Source organism: Phyllostomus hastatus, unplaced genomic scaffold (genome assembly GCF_019186645.2).
Source record: "Phyllostomus hastatus isolate PE091 unplaced genomic scaffold, TTU_PhHast_1.1 phas_scaffold_21, whole genome shotgun sequence".
In the NCBI taxonomy this organism is placed as follows: Eukaryota; Metazoa; Chordata; class Mammalia; order Chiroptera; family Phyllostomidae; genus Phyllostomus; species Phyllostomus hastatus.
The window spans coordinates 38,808,301-38,825,723 of record NW_025334017.1 but is presented as its reverse complement, the minus strand read 5'-3'; the positions used below and the strand labels follow the sequence as shown (position 1 = coordinate 38,825,723).

General features: G+C 41.8%; 1 protein-coding gene across 3 annotated transcripts in view; it reads right to left on the bottom strand.

Annotated features, from left to right (window-relative positions):
- The window catches only part of FAM91A1 (family with sequence similarity 91 member A1), a 41,208-nt gene that overhangs the window by 17,736 nt on the left and 6,049 nt on the right, over positions 1-17,423 (bottom strand). For all 3 annotated transcript variants that reach the window (XM_045861061.1, XM_045861059.1, XM_045861060.1), the window contains 14 exons: positions 17,344-17,401; positions 16,607-16,674; positions 15,973-16,086; positions 14,681-14,771; positions 14,049-14,111; positions 10,414-10,520; positions 9,038-9,076; positions 8,414-8,526; positions 7,853-7,968; positions 6,909-7,021; positions 6,465-6,551; positions 4,457-4,589; positions 2,184-2,332; positions 64-198 (listed from right to left, as the gene is read on the bottom strand). In XM_045861061.1, the coding sequence (XP_045717017.1) occupies positions 64-198; positions 2,184-2,332; positions 4,457-4,589; positions 6,465-6,551; positions 6,909-7,021; positions 7,853-7,968; positions 8,414-8,526; positions 9,038-9,076; positions 10,414-10,520; positions 14,049-14,111; positions 14,681-14,771; positions 15,973-16,086; positions 16,607-16,674; positions 17,344-17,401 (1,386 nt within the window). The remainder of the gene's footprint in view (positions 1-63; positions 199-2,183; positions 2,333-4,456; positions 4,590-6,464; positions 6,552-6,908; positions 7,022-7,852; positions 7,969-8,413; positions 8,527-9,037; positions 9,077-10,413; positions 10,521-14,048; positions 14,112-14,680; positions 14,772-15,972; positions 16,087-16,606; positions 16,675-17,343; positions 17,402-17,423) is intronic.

Genomic DNA, 17,423 nt, shown 5'->3' with positions numbered 1-17,423 from the left:
ACCGCTTAACAATTTTTACCCTACTCAAAAATAATTAAAACAAACAAATCTCATACAACATACCTGGAATATATCTGGCAGTTTTCGGAGCCTGGTACCTTTGGACAGTAAAAGGGATGGTGGTCCCTGCCCGGTGATGTGGTAAATGTACAGTTTAAACCAGACAGAGCTGACCTCTGGGATAGCTGGTCCAATATGCTGTAATCAGAAAGCAGGTAAGGCAAAGTGGTAACACTTACCCAAGGAAGCCGAATTTCACAAGCTGACCAAGTACAGTCTTAATAACAGCTAATGCTGCATATAAATACTAACTGCTATCAACCTTATGAAAATAACTTTTAAATGCTCTGTCCAAACAGTTTCAGTTTTACGCTGTTACTGAGGAAGGACATCTTATCACTGCAACTAAGAGAATGGACTCTGAAGCAGACCACTAAGGCCTGAATCCCATCGCCATATCATCTTCAAAAGGGTCACCTAAGCGCTCTGTGCCCCCTTTTGCTCTTTTGTAAGGAAACAATAAAATATCTACCTCATACAGATGTTGTCGGGTTGTTCCAAAAAGTTTAAAATAAGCAACAAATGTTGGAGAGGTTGTGGTGAAAAGGGGACCCTAGTGCACTGTTGGTGGGACTGCAGACTGGTGCAACCACTATGGAAAACAGTATGGAATTATCTCAGAAAACTAAAAATGGATCTGCCTTTTGACCCAGCAATTCCACTGCCAGGATTATATCCTAAGAACCCTGAAACACCAATCCAAAAGAACCTACGCACCCCAATGTTCATAGCAGCACAATTTACAATAGCTAGGTGCTGGAAGCAACCTAGGTGCCCATCAGTAAATGAATGGATCAAAAAACTAGGGTACATTTACACAATGGAATTCTATGCGGCAGAAAGAAGGAGCTCCTACCCTTTGCAACAGCATGGATGGAGCTGGAGAGCATTATGCTAAGTGAAGTAAGCCAGGCGGTGAAAGACAAATACCATATGATCTCACCTTTAACAGGAACCCTAACAACAAAACAAACAAACAAGCAAAATATAACCAAAGACACTGAAATACAGGACAGGCTGACAGTGACCAGAGGGGAGAGAAGAGGGAATTTCAGGGGAAAAGAAGAAGGGTTTACAGGAACAAGTATAAAGGACACACGGACAAAAACTGGGGTGGGGGTGGAAATGGGAGGGAGGTGGGGAGGACTGGGGGTGTGGACAGGGATGGGAGTGAAAGACAGAAAACTATACTGGAACAACAATTAAAAAAAAATAAAATAAATAAAAGTTTAAAATAGTACCTGGTATATAGTAAGCCCTGTATCAAAGTGTTCATTATTACTATTATTAGTAATTTCTCCCAAAAGGACTCTCCTCCCATTCACTTACAGTTCACGCATTCCTACTACGCCTAGAGGTTGCGCGTTCCAGAATAGGAGGAAGTGTGGAGTGGGTGGGATTGGAGGGGGCACACGGAGAATTATAAAAAGAGGCTGGTAAAGCAAACCTACAACCACAGTTGAACAGAGGACAGATGTGGCGGAGGGTATGCTCACAAGGGCAGCTAGATCAGCACAACAACAAAATCAGCCTTGCACAGGAATCCCTTCCTTTCTTCCATACCATGAACCCCTGCACACTGTCTAGGAAATGATGTAACACTGAAACAGAGCGACATAAACCCTACTCTGAAAATGGTACAAACCACAAAGTCCTTGCTAAGTAAAAACCGGAAGTCATTTTCACAAGTAAATTTTAAAAGATAACCAGAGTTCTACCTTTCCAGTACTATCTTTTCTTTTCAGTTTATGTAGTATCACAGCCCCATTTCTAAAACATTTAATTTTTCCTAATTAAACTAATCTTATCCCTCAAGGCAATCCAGACTCCCTTCTTACAGCATCCAAAAACATTCTTTAAAAGACTGCATTCAAGAAGAAAACTTTAATCTACTATGTCACAAGGCACTGCATGATACACAAATAAAATGCACCAATTACACCTCACAAATTGAACATAACATCTTACAACAGCACAAAACACAAAACTGCTTTGCGAGCCAGTGACTTGAACATGGTGTCTGCAAACGAGAATGAACCCCGTAGGACGGTTAGAGATCTTCTTCAAGCCACCACAAGGAAGAATGAAATGGGGGCGGCAGCCTCCGTCCCCGTGGTCTTTACCTGAGGGGTGCAGCTGCTGACAGGCCGGATCTCATTGGTGAGAGGAGCCATGGACACGAGCAGTGTGTAGTTCTTGTTTAGAACTCTGCTGCAAGTCGCAGGGTCCAAACCAAGAAGGCTTTCACAGCGTAAGAGATCCAGAGGAAAACCTGAATTATGACCAAGCACACACAGGGAATGAAAGACTGACAATATGAAACAAAAACATCTAAGACAAAATACCGGTTATCTACCTTTAGATTAAAAAAAAATTTTTAAGACGGAATATTAAAAATGCCATATTTCCTAAGGGACCACTAAGATGATACTTTTAAGGTTTAAAGCTAATAGTCTTTATTGCTGGTCTAAAAAGATAACTGTCTACCAGTATTTCTTTAGGCTACCTTTTACTTTAAAAAACTACCTGTTTTCCCCGTCTTCCTGTCCCGCCCAGCCACTCCAGGGCAGCGGCAAACTAGGAGCGCCTGGGCGCCACAGGCGAGCTGTGGGCTTCCCTCCCCCAACTCCCAGTCTCTACAAAGAGCAGCACAGCCAGGTCCTGAGTCCAGCAAGAGTTCCCTGCAGCTGGTCCACACAGCATGAATTTACTCAGTAGGCACCAGATTTGAAGGCTTCCAGTGTTGAACCCTCAAGTAAGATGCATCTAAAACAATGTGTGGCATGCTGAAAAAGCTCAGAAGCCTTAAGCGCAACTAGGGCCAGATCCTTAATGTAACACCATGCCTTCAGTAAAAAGAAAGGCTGATCTGGGACTGGGCAGAAGTACAAGACACGATTATTTTGCCGGAAAGTAAAATATCGCTCAAAAAATTTTTTTAAGATGGAGGCATGGCACAAGGAGACAGGAGCCAGTTGGAAGGATATCCCACTGGCAAAATCTGAGACACTGGTATCACAAAATAATTAAGAGACAGGAATGACTAATCCATACTAAGAATATAAAAGCATACCTAGTCCCAACTGTCAAATACAGAATAACTGATCCACTTAGAAAAAAAATTAAAGGGTGATCCAGACAAGAATCAGGAATGGGTGCTGAATCTAGAAGAAACACGGATGACATGCAGGATATTTACATCATCTTAAAGTATCTGCCCTCAGACTGCTTACTAGTTGCAGGGTGGAGTGGGAGGAGGACAGTTAAGTAAACAGCACAGAAATCAGAAAACACGTTAACTGTGCAATCAAAACTAGCATCACGATAGGGGGCAGGTGGGAATCATGTGCCCCCAGATGTCATTCCCTTAGAAGGACACATAACTTACTCAATATTCTAGACATGAATGCATAACCCAAATCTAATCACAAGGAAACACCACATGCACCCCAAGTGAGAAACTTTCAGTGAGACCAACAAAAAGATACTACATCCTCAAAAAAAGTCATAAAAGACAAAAAAGGTTACAAATGTGAAAGAATGTGTGAAATTAAATGTTACAGTGGTGCTGAGAATTCGAAGTCCTGAGATGCAACACTTGTGAACATCCAGGACTTGAGCCAAATGCTCCGCTCCTGCACTGGTGTTCTCTCTTGCACTGGTGCTCTCCCTCACCCTGGTGCTCTCTCTCACACTGGTGCTCGGGCTACTGCACCTCTGCAAAGACTCTGCAAAGACTGACGCTCCCGGGCACCACCCATGACTCAGGGCCCGCGGCACCGGGGTCTGAATTCTGATTCCCTCAACTCAACTCAAGTTTGGGAACTCCCGGTCTGTCGCAAAACTGAGACTGCACCCCAAGGCGACAGCCACATTTGGGTTCACCAACTGATTAAAATTGCTACTTTCTTTTACTCTTTAAAAAGAGGTTACTGTTCTCTTGTCTAGTTTTTAAAGTAAAATACTTTAGTCAATAAATATTTCAGCAGTATCTGAATAGGAAACCCTTGTTTATTAGTTTTATACAATGGAATCTTTTATTCTTGAAATTTTATGCTTCCTACATTAATTTTGGCATCTGTTCGCCCCTCAGAAGAGATGCCTGTTCTAAATTCCACCCAACTACTTAAAGAGATTAACACTCCAATCATTTTTGTAGGTACTAATAAGATTTAAATACTACAAATGTCAGTGGCACATAAAAGGAGAAAAAGTAAAATAAGGTAAGAAACAGCGACAAGCAAAGAAATTCACTAAACAAGTCTCTAGCTTTAAGTCCAATGTGCTTACACAAAATGTACGAAATAAATGATGATTAAATAAGTGAGCATGACCTATTTAAATTCTCAGAAGTTCCATGGGATCATGTCTTCAGAATCAAGGCTATATCTCATACCATAATTGGGCTGGTCTGGCTGTGCAGTCTGTGCAACTAAATCTTTATTATGACGAAGAAAAAGTATCGTGTTTCTCAGAGTGAGTGCGTGGTCAAAGTATCTCTGTGCTTCTCCTTCACCAGTGCTCTGAACCTAAACCAAGAGAAAATAAGTTTTTCAACAAATACCACTCTTAGGCCATTCATTCTAATACATTCCAAATAGTAGAGATATTAAGACATTAAAATCATTAAATCAAAAATTTGCCCAGGTAGTACCAAAACAAATATTAACCCCAATCTCTGTTGATTTTTCCATTTGACCATATGTTTGAAGATGATAGAAATGACTTCAAGTAAAACTAACACTTTTAGAAACCAAATAATGCTAAATCACACCACTGTATACATTATATGTCCCACGTATGATTCAAATAGGGTGCTTAAAAACCTCTAAGATCCATAGTCTGCTTCATCCAGTAAAGTATTCCAATGTGTGGTCACCAACTGTGCCTCTAATTCTCATCACACTGGCCACAGTTTTGTATCATTGGTTACAAGGGACAATAGAGCACGTGACTCAACAAAGCTGTTCACCACTGCTGAGTACACAGCTTAACTTTGTTCAATGAGGAATTACTGAGCCCCTCTTCTGTGCTATGTGCGAGGACCCGTCCAGGCCATGAGGACAGAGCACCGAACAAAACCCCTGCCTTTTCTGGGCTCACGTTCTCGCGCATGCTCTTCTGACCCTGAGTCAGCCACCTGTTTGATATGCAGAAACACACACATCCCAGAAACAACACAGAACACGGACGGACAGGTCTACGGGGGAAATAACTAAACTAGATTTGCATTAAATAAGACCAACCAATTAAGTTTAATCAAACTGAGGCTTCTTAAAAGATAGCTAAGAAACTATTTTAAAAACAAAACTTCCCACTAATAGGCTTTCCCAAGAAAGACCATGTGACAAAAAAGAATATAGATCTATAAAGTGTAAAAGTGATGTTCCAACTTGCTATACTTGGTAAAAGACTAGATGAGGTAAGAAAAATACAACTCAGGAAAACAGAACGTAGGTGTGCAAGAATATAACAAACACGTATTGGCAAAAGGTAATACACAATAAGAAACAGCATTAACAAGATGTTAAAAGTGTTGAGGGAATAATGGAAATTCAAGGTAAAAGAGACCAATTAATAAGAAGAATTATCTCAAACCTATTTCTACACTAAAAAAGTAAAAATCCTACAGAGAAGGGGCAATGAAAATGTTATAAGTAGTACTTTTTTTTTAAACATAATTTCTAAAAAATCATCAAAAATTCTCTAAACAGCCCGTCTAACACACAGAGCTCATCACTACAGCACAAAAGGTGCCACAACGATCAGTCAGGAAACAGAGGAGGCACTCGGGCTGTTTGCACGAGCAGCAGAGGATGGAATACACACCCAGGGAAGGAGAAACCCCCAGGGCAGGCCAGATGTGGAGCAAAGGGAACCAGGGCTGCCCTCTCGGGAGAACAGGTGGTTAAGGGCAAGCAATACGGCTGAGTCTCCAAGAGGCTACAAGGGACAGTGGGAGGGGACATAAATATGACACCCGGGGACACTGTTTCAGATTTCAGACAAGTGGAACAAAAACTTTAAATGAAAATGTTTAAGAGGAAATCAGAGAGAGTTACACCAAAAGTAAATAAATAGATAAAAAAATAAAATTTAAAGGCTATTTTAGAAGAACGCAACTTAAAAAAAAATCACTAGACTAAGATTTCTATAACGTTATTTCTTCGTTACATCAAATTATGCTATTAGATGAGATTAAAAAATCATTTTTGAAGTCACAAAATTCATTCATGCACTCAGTATGCTTAAAGCTAAATGACTACCACAGTATTCAGGCGGGAAATGCGGTAGGAACAAGCAAGAATACACTAAAACCCTACATAAATCATTCACTGATGGTTCATCAAGCAAGAAAAGGTTCCAAACGCGCTGGCAGCCCCTAATAAGCAACCTAGCTTTACCTTTTCTAGTTCTACAAGGAAGCTGTCCAGAGACTCATCTGAGAGTTTGCCAACTTCGAACATTGTGACTGCGTGGCTCTTCAGGTTCTGCGATAAAAGCAGCAAAAACAAAAAAAAACGTTAAAATGTATCGTAGTGTCTTATACAAGTAATTTCAAGTTCTAGGTCTCCTTTTATGTTGAGCACAGCATCTTACATTCATGCTATGCTTTCCAACATATTTAAACTTAACAGTGCGTGAGTAGAGGGGCTTACTCTTCTAGTTACAAAAGTATCCGTCACATAACAGTTACTCTCCTCCTCCATGGAATATAAATCAAAGGCAGTCATATTGTCAAGAATAAATCTAGTGACATATTTTTAAAAAGATACAGAAGCACTGAATTACTTTACATCTAATCTTTGTTTTAAACGTTTTTATATTTAAACAAGAATTTGACTTACTGGTGAAAGGTTTCCCATCATTAAAAAGGCAGTGAGAGTGGAATCAAACAGAAACGCTATACGCTTTGTATATCCTGTAGACAAACTCAAACTGCTTACACTGGCCGTGTCAGCTGAAAAAAATTGTAATTTAAAATCAAGTAAATGAAAAGTATTCTTTGCTTATCATTTGGAATGAGAAACTATTTCATTTCAGCTTTATTTAATAACCAGAAAGTACATAATTAAGCATAAGCCACACTGTCAACATATGGGTCCCAGTACTAATCACCAACATGAAGTTTTTTTAAAAATGTATTTTAAAGGCACTCACTTTTGTAGTCAAGCTCTTGAAAAGCAATAATTAACCAAGTCTTGATATCTGTCAGATCAACAGTCCAAGCAGCCAACCCTCTTCAGACAGGTCACCTGGCCCAGGTAACAGAGCTACTAGGGGAGAACTGGGAGCCCACGCTCTGCTCCTCTCCCCTCGACACAGACCAGGCGCGGCTCCCCACCCCCTAGGCTTTGCCTCCCTCCGTGCTTAGCCCGCGCTACGGCTCCCTTCCTCACCTGCGAGCTGGCTCTTACTCATTCCTAGCCCAGACATCGTCTCTCCCCTGAAGGCTTCCCAAACCCCTCCAGGCAATGAGGGGGCCCTTCCTCTCTGCTCCCCACAAACACTGCACCATTTCTCACATTGCTGTGGTTTCTGCAGCTACACTGCCTTCTCTCCCTAGACTTAATTCTTAGAAGGAAGGTACCATGTTCTTGTCCATCTTATACCCTTAAGACCTAGCACAGTGCCCAACACATTGGTCAGTACTCACAGACTGCACATGGAATGAGTGAACTCTAGAACAAACTGTAAGATCACTAAGTCTCCAGAGCTCCCCTGTGAGTGTGCATGCAGACACACGCCTTGTCTGCAGAGACACTCCAAATCACACCAAGTCACTGCTAACCTGCGTCTTCTTGACTGTTGGTGTCGGTGTCAGTGGCGGACGAGGCCTCTTGCACAGGACTCCTGCTTTCCCCGCCGTCCCACGACAGCAGCATCTTCTGTGGATCTAAAGTGCTCCTGGTAACCAAGAAACCACTCACTTTTAGAAATCTTGTATGTGGTCTTATATAAAAGTACTTAGTGAAGTCAGAACTTAAATCATAAACGTCTATCTGCACCAGTCATACTCAAGCCTGACACTGAAATGTAGCCCCAAAATGCTGCGCCCTCACCGGACAAGGCTTCCTAACCAAGCCCTACAGATCTCCCCCAGGACTCCGGGGAATTTGAGAGCCCTTTAAAATCACCATATATGTGAAATGTTGTACATGCCTTTTCCCTAGGGTTCTTAGTTTCCCTCAGTTCTAAAAGACTCATCACACATAAAATTTTAAAAGAACCCTAATATATAGGGTTCACTTCAAATGATGGCAAATAAGTAAAATTTTTGTATGTGCAACTGTATTTTTGTATTTTTTTTTAAAAGAAAACTCTAAGATCTCATACGAAATAAATGAGTTACTTTAATCTGTTTATGGATGGAACATTTTTCCATGATGAATGAAGTTGATCCAAGTTTATCACTTGTCCCTTCTTATGGGCAAAGCCCAATCGGCAGTACATTGACACAGCATTCTGAAAGAAATACATCCAGGAAATGAGCATTTCCAATAAACCAGACATCAGAATCCTTGCAGACAAAATGTGATCACAGGCTATGCCTACACATCCTCACACATTTTCATCCTGTAAGTAGAAAAACAATTTTCTGTACACTGATTCTTCCCCTAGGTCTTCACACACGGAGAGAGGAATGCGCCCAGTTCTCCGGCCTGGCCTCCCTAGATCTGTCCCCAGCGGCGGAGCTGCTGCCTTCATGACCTCATTACAAGACGCCCATCAGCCTGCCTCCCGCTCTGCAGAGAAGTGTGGGCGCTCCCGTGCACTCCTCGGGGTGGACTGCTAGTGGCGGGCCCCCCATCGTGCCCCTTCCTATCACGTAAGCACCCTTGACTGTGTGCACTTCTCCAACAGTTGAAAAGAAACCCACTGCCTTCGTTTCTAGGGAGCTTATCAAGACAAAAACCCAAAATAGAATCCATTCAGTATTTACATTGTAAGTAAAAGGAGTATAAAAATTACATACCTTAACAAGGGATAGGTCTATCTCAAGCACGTTTGCAAGCTGGAAAATGAAATTAAAAATTGTATGACATTCTTCCGTCTCATTTAAAGTAAGGAAACTCCCAGAACATCCTTTTACCAAACAGTCACGCAGTGCTTGCAGGCAGGGCTACAGTCTGAGAACCGCGCCGGGAGTCGAGTCCGTGCAGTGCGAACACCACACAGTGTACTACCACAGGGCCCAGACGGCACCGCCCGCACTGCAACGCCTGCGCTGCGCTTTCACACTGCTGGCTGCACGGGAGGTCTGTTTACACCCGCATCGCCACACACGCGTGAGTGAGTCACGGACTCGCTGTAGTTTACTCCCTCCAGCTGGCTCTTCCTTTGGCGATGCGAGCACCTGACTTAAGCTCTGACTGCAGAGGACTCCCCTCCGAGAAAGGCTATCTGGAATAAACACACTGCCAGCCACAGGACTGAAGAGCCAGGCCACCTCCCCCTGCCCCCTGAGACTCCAGTGTTCTAGATCTTGATTTCCATAACTGACCACTGGGGCTAGACGTCATGTTTCGGAGATCTTAATATCAATAACTAGCATTTGAGTTACTTGGGTTTTTTTTCCTGGACATCCCTTCCCCTCTCCCTGCCTTGTACACTCCAAGGCCTGTAAGTAGGAAACTTGTTTTCTTCAAAGTTTCCTAATGGTGACTGCTGAAGGGCATCTTACAATTCTAACAAGGAACTGCAAGGGTGGACCCCGTGAAACACTGTCTAGAAAGGAGAACAGTCTGTGGGCAGTGCACCGGACCCACCCCCCACAAACAGGGGTTCGCTGTGCCATGTGTGACCTTAGGAAGGCTACCATGTCACTAGACTGTGGCAATTTTTCAGCTCCATTATAATCTTATGGGACCACTGTCATAAATGCGGCCCCTCTCTCATGGTGTTACGCAGTGCAAGACTGTAAAGCCTAATAAAAATTTATTTACCAAATTTTGTAAGTGCAGGAAATAACTTAAGAAGAGTGACTTAAGTATATTAATAGTCTATGATCTACCCAGGTATAGATTTTTAAAACATCCTGACCATATCATTAAATAATGTTAACTACTTCACACAAACTTAACTTATAATCTTGAGGTTAAATTCTTTTACAAGCCCTGGCCGTTGTGTCTCAGTGGACTGAGTGCCGGCCTGCAAATCAAAGGGTCACAAGTTCAATTCCCAGTCAGGGCACATGCCTGGGTTGCGGGCCAGGTCCCCACTAGGGGGTGTGCAAGAGACAACCACACATTGATGTTTCTCTCCCTCGTTCTCCCTCCTTTCCCCTCTATCTAAAAATAAATAAATAAAATCTTTTTTAAAAATTCTTTCACAAGACGTTGATATACTTACCTCTGCAACATTAGTATGCTCATCTATTGACACAAATATCTTATAGAGTAGAGTTTCAAAATAATCACCTTGTACTCGATTCATTACAAAACCTTCAAGAGGAGGAACTAAAATAAACAAAACAGACTTTTCTCAGTAACATAATTCTATAAAAGAAAGCATTAATTCAAATATCTATTCAAAAAGAGAAACCTCTACTTAAAATACTGAATTCAGCTTTTGACTTATCTTATCCACTCAACAGTAAGTGCTCTAAAACCACCAAAGTTAAGGCCACATCAACCGTGCCTACAGAGGGAAGACTCCAGCAGCAGAGAGGAATCTAATCCCCAAGGACCTCTCCACACTGCAGAGGCAGAGGAGGTGCTGAGGACAGGGCTTGACAGGAAGGCATGGGGACCTGGGCTGCTTCGGGACAGGGAAGGCGGAGGGGGGGCGGGGCTGAAGCAGAGCAGCGAAGGACTGGCCGGCCGGGCTACACGGCCGGGCCACACGAAAACCAGGCGCGTGGAAAGCACTGGCTCTCTGCCTTTCTGCCGTCATCCCCACTCCACGCAGAGAAGAGGGGAGTTCACCTGTGTGACTGCCACCCACCGTTTACCAGCAATCCTGGTATACTCTGCTCCTTGGGCCCTTCTAGTCTGTGTCCTCCTCAGCAGGAAGAAGGTCAAGGCCTTCTGCGGCACAAGAGACTGCCCAAGCTTTGCTCTCCACCTGAAAGTTTGTTCGTACTTGTTTCCATCTCTTTGGTCCAGGTGCTCTAATCCAATTTAATAGAGCACTCTGCCCAGACAAAAACAGAGGTACTGCGCCTTCCTCTGCCTTACGCACTCTGGGCACATTTCCCTTGAAAAAATTCTGAGAAGGCAGAGTGTTTGGGCATCCAACTCACGGGCTGTGGGCCGTGTGCAGCCCAGAATGGCTATAAATATGGCCCAACACAAAATCATAAATTTTCTTTCATTCTTTTTTTTTGCTCATCGGTTTTTGTTACTGTTTCTGTGTATTTAATGTGTGGCCCAAGACAACTCTTCTTCTTCCAGTGAGTCCCAGAGACACCAAAAGGCTGGACGCCCCTGGTAGCCACAGCAGAATGCCCGTGTCCTAGACCCGTGTCCTAGACCCTAATACCATCCAGCTGCATCCCAAACCTGTATTGCTCCCAACAGGGAGAAGTAAGATAAAATCGTGAGCAGGAAGACACCATGAAAAACCACAACGTACAAGACAGGACTGGTTCTTCACTTCGTATCTGGATCACATCATTCTCTGAGCTTGTGCTCCCGTATTTCCAGTCATCCACATACTTTTAATGATCAAAGGTCTCTTTCCAGAAATATTTTATAATTCCCGTATTTGATGTATTTAACCCTTTTCCTACACTATCAGTTGTGTAATAATTAGTAATAACAAACACTTACTGAACACTTACCAAGTGAGAGACTACTGCCAGGCCCTTTACATGTGCCCATGAGCTTAGTACACTTTGGGAAGAATATACAAAAACCCTAACAGTAGGTGCTGTGAGAAAAATCGGTTGGCTAGGGGCAGGGACAGGGGTTTTTATACTCTTTTGTGAATTTAGAATTTTATATCATAATTATTGCCTACTCAAAAAATCATCATAAAAATAAGTGAACATGAAGAAACAGCTAGGAATAGCCAGGAAAGTTATAAAGAAAAGACACAGGGCAGGCCTGGCTGCAGCCAACATTAAAGATTACTCTAAGTCACTGTAGTAACTTCACTGGTGTAAAGTCCATGTGAGTTCAAAAACGCACATGAAGAAAAAAGGATATGAGAACTAATCCAAATGGAGAGAAACTGCATGGATGACAGAGCCGTGCAGAATTCTGTTCAGTGGTGACGAGTTACTGGAAAAACGCGCTACCATTTATCCAGACGCTGCTGGTTATCCAAATTGGGCCCTTATTTCCCATCAAATGTGAAAATAAGTTCAACACCACAGTTTTCAATAAGTATGATTAAAGTTTTAAAGAAATTTTAGACTATTTGTATGTCCTGGAAAAACTCTATCCAAGTAAAATAGAAATCTAGAAGCTACAAAAGAGTACACATAAAAAGTAAAGCGTCAAGTATGATGATGGTGGACTAAATGTATTTTATTTAATAACAGGCCCTTCCATGATTATTCTCTCCAAAGTATTTCTCTCCCCACATCTGTTTGTTCCACCACCCACAGGACTTGTTTTCTGTGGAAGCACATTGGAGCTGCTTCCTTTGAAATCGCCGTCAGGTGGCTTTTGGGAGGAATCTGACGGCTTCCATGTTATCAGACTGCTCCCCTTTCAAGGGTTATGCCAATCTGGGGACCAGCCGGAGGCCACGTGGAGACGGCAGTCACAATACCAAGGCTCTTGTCTGTGCCACCAGAACCTGCCAGGCTGGAGCCTGGAGGAACGGGACACTGCAATGAAGAGCCATCCCTTCAGCCCTTCTCTGCTGCTTCCTCCAGAACTTAGTGTTAACACGAGTCAGTGTCCAAACTGTCAGCATGGACTGAAAGGAACTACTCAAACACCAGTCTTTTCAGGATCTGGAGGAGTCCATGTGAGTTTGTAAGAGTGGGGACCCGAGGAATGCTTTCATATCTTCCAGGGCTGACAGCAGACCACTACCACCTCTGTCTGCCAGAAATCAAGTCCTTGTCAAAAACTTCCAAATTTTAAAACCAGCATGCCTGAGCTTCAAACAGAATTCATGTCTATACGTGGTTCCAAACGCCTTATGAAAGCATCATCAACACAGGCAGACAGGAAGATCAGGACACTCGAGGGCATGATAACCAGCCATGACGCACACTGATATGAAGGAGTGTTTCTGCGATGAGCCCTACCACCCACCCGTCGGTTATTAATAGTAAGGCCATTCCCTGGAACTTTTTGACACTTTCTATTTCATTACACAAATATTAAATATCTTAGTATGGTAAAAGATACCACAAACACGAAAAACAGCTAAAAGATATGCAGGAATACATACTTGTAACACCTAGCCTAAATATAACAAGTGTTTCTACAAATTGGTAAGAAAAAAGCTCCATTCTGTGTTCAAAAATGCTAACGACATCACTATTGTAGCAAAACACTGGAAATAATCTAAATGACCTGCAATAGGTGATGAGTTAATGAACTAATATACCCCTAAGTGTAGAAGGAAATATACAAGGGGCTTAACTTTGATTTAACTGGAGGGTAAAGTAGGAAGGAAGAGATGAAAACAAAAACGACGGCAGTGACATGAAATATAAGGCACAGATCAGTGGACGTGGAGAACACACAATTCTGTGATATTACTGAATATATGTAAAAACTGTGATGCGCTAAACAGTGACATAAACTTACAATAATTGGATTTAGGATTGTGAGGAATTTAACTCAGGTTTCTATTATTTTAATATAGTGTGCACACCAAATAATATAAAAATGAAAATAAGGACTTTAAGTAAAACCACCATAAACACATTACACAGTAATGAGAATATGAATGTCTTTCCTTCTTTGGAAAATTCTAACACCAAAGATCCTGGAATGATTTGTGTCTAACTTACTAAAGTGATAAGCAGTACCCAGAACCATTCAAAAAAACACTGAAAAATATTAGCACACACTTACCTGCTATACAACTGTCATCGGATATTGGTACATCCAGATAAATAAACCCTTTGTTATATAAACCTATAGAAACAAAAGTACCTTCTTTTAGATGGCACACTATATTTTTTTTAAAAAACTGATTCCTGATTTTCTGTAGTAAATGGGAGAAAAGAAAGGGAAGGGTCAAGTCAAGGAACATGTATAAAGGACCCAAGGTCAAGGACAAGGGGGGAAAGGATTAATGTGGAAGTGAGGGGAGGGAGTAGGGCAGGGGAGAGCAATGGGGAAAAATGGGGACAACTGTAACTGAACAACAATAAAAATTTTTTTTTTAAATAACAAGATTCATACAACTGAATGCCATGTGAAAAACAAAAAAGTAAAACAGAAGAATTAAGTTTTCAAATCTGAGCTTCCCTCATATGCTCAAAACGGCAATATTTTTCTCATGATTCATTTGTATAAATTTCTAGTGGATGTGACTAATTACAGCCACAGTGGAAAACAATGGACTACAGTCACATTTCACAGAATAACATGCCTCTAGGAAACATTACTATTTTTACCTAATTAATAAAAAGTTGCTACTAATTTTAATGACTTAAAACATGTTTTTACGTTGAAAAAGACCAGTTCTACTAACCACTTACTATGTACTACATTGTAATCTAGTGATCCAGCGAGCTGAGGGCCTGCATCGATGATCTTATCAATAGCGAACTTCTCAGACAAAGTGCATATCTAAGAAAAGCAAAATATTTTCAATTAAGTTAGGTCCAAATTCACTAATTCATGTCTCCTCAAATCTATTCATGTTTAAACCAGAACTACATACTTTTTTCACTTTTCACTCCAGAATTCTAACATGCTCTGCACATCAGCATCGACTAAGGTGCAGGAAGATGCTGCCAGCAGAACTTACAGAACAAAGTAACCATCAATAACAGCACCTGTGGTAATGAACGTTCACAATAAACACCGGTCTCTTTTCCTCTTCTTTGGACTGAAATCTGACCCATTTGAGATTCCGAACCTTTCAAAAATAAAGCGGATTCAAACTGCACGTGGTTGCCACGAGTCAGAAGTCCACTATCTCAGGGCAGTCTGGTAGCTGCTAGAAAGTGCTTACACTGAAGCAAAACTTCTAAGCCTCCCACTCATGTAGCTGTCCTCTGGGGTACAATGAAACACAAACAAGAAGCCCACATGCTCACTCACATTCCCTCAGCCCCGCAGACACGGGACCTGGTCCTGAAGGCCCCTGTCCGTCACCCCACCCTGTCCCCGGACACCAACATCTCTTCTACAACGCGAAAGGCGCACATGAAATGCGGCCCGACCGCTGGGAATACCATTGCCCTTCACTTTGACACGACCACCTTGTCAAAGCACCTTTCACTTCAGCACAGCAGTTCACTCAGCGCAGAACTTAAGAACTCGGGTTCCACAGCAAACTGCCTGGGTTCAAGTCCTGGCCCTTTCCTACCACTGTGCCTTGAGCCATCGCGTCCTTTCTCTGGGCTCACTTTCCTGAGATGTGAAACGGGGTACAAAGCATACACACCTCAGGGGCTGCTCTGAGCAGACAGCAAAGGAGACAGCAAAGAAGCGCTGGAACGGTGCCAGGCACACCTAGCACACAGCAGGTGCTTGTAAGGGCCGGCCGACACGACTGCCGGTGGCTGCAGCATCACACCCACCTTCCCGAAACTGCTGTCTGGTTACAATCCCCAGGGGACTGTGCAGGAACCAAGCCGAGTCCCCCTCATTATTCAAGAGCATCTTGGGAGCCCACCAATATTTCAGCCTACTAAGATCATCCTGTATTTTGAATTTGTTTAATGTTCTTCAAGAAAACCAAATAGTGTTACTTTTTAATAACACTTAGAGAACTATAATTTACAGTAATCTTTAAAATAAAAACCCTTTTCCAGATAACTACCTTTATGTCATCTTCCATGATATATCCAGCCTGCACCACCCACCATGCCTCTATGGCGATGTCCACCGGCTTCACTGGGAGAAGATCACGGGCTGTTTTCCTTCTGAAAAATTTCTGCAACAGTACAACGGGCAATTAGTCTAAATTTACTACTTTCTTTTTTCTCAACCCTATAAGAAGACTGTTTCTAACGGGCTAATACCTTTCTAAATTTGAGGATGGAGAAGACCCTACTCAAATTGCTTCAAAGTAAGTTACATAAAAAGACTAATCATTAAATTTGGATCTAAACCCAGAAACTAAAATCAAACCCAGGATGTTTTTGGAACATCCTGCTTTTGGAAAAGTGTACTCGTTTCACTCACTAAATAAACCCAGGGAATGGAATGAGCAAGAAAAAAGACCAGCAGAACAAAATCAATTTTTAAAAAGAAGCTACATGTTTTATGCCTTCAACTGTTTTAATTAAATAATCACCTAAACCATAGCCTAGAGAATACTGAGGATTTTCTGTACGGTTTCTGTATTAACTATATTTTACGTGACCAGAAAAATTACAGTTGTCTCTAACACTAAAAGTCAGCCTGTGCTGAGGAGGACGACACACGAGAAAGAGAGGGAGGGACTGACTTACTTTTGACGACCTGCACTGATTCATTAGGTCAATGTACTGGTTCCTTCCTATGCCAAGAAGCCTTAGACCTGAAAGAAAGAGACTTTCCTTTAAAAACTTCTAATACCTCTTGAAATGGCAGCACACCTGTGGTCTTTTAGGAAAAAAACTCTTGGCTTTTGTTCATCTTTCGATTATTGGTTGGCAACATCAAATTAAAAAGAATTCTTCAAATAAAATATACAAGATAATGAAAGAGAGAGATGAACTCAGGCTGACACTTTATTTTTGAAAAGCAGAAGTCCTTCCAATTTCAGGAAGCCAAAGTGTACTTCTCAGCAAGTTTCTTCTTATATAACAGAACTATGTCACATTTCAAATAAGCATAAAATAATCATAACACTAGCAAATTATGTTAGTCACAAGTGTATATCATGCTGTAAAAATATCGTACACAAGTCTTCTTCCCTCACTTGTTACACAACATAGCCCAAGTATCAGAAAAAACTCCATGCTTTAGAAATACATAGGCTAGTTTCATTTTTCTGATTCTAACACTCTGAAACATTCCTCTTAAGACATTTAGACTAGATCTTACACTTGATTTGCATCACCTATAAAATTCCGTCAACAATGACGCTTGCTATTCCCGTCTTTCACGTGTTTCAGGCACAAACACACATTACAATAGTGACACAACAGCATGCATGCACAAAGACACACAAACATCACCTCCTTTGGCATAACTGAATACTTACAGTCAGCAGCAGTAAAATTGGGCAGTGAATCATAACTTTTCTCACTGTTCATAATGTCCTTTTTAAAAGAAAAAAATACA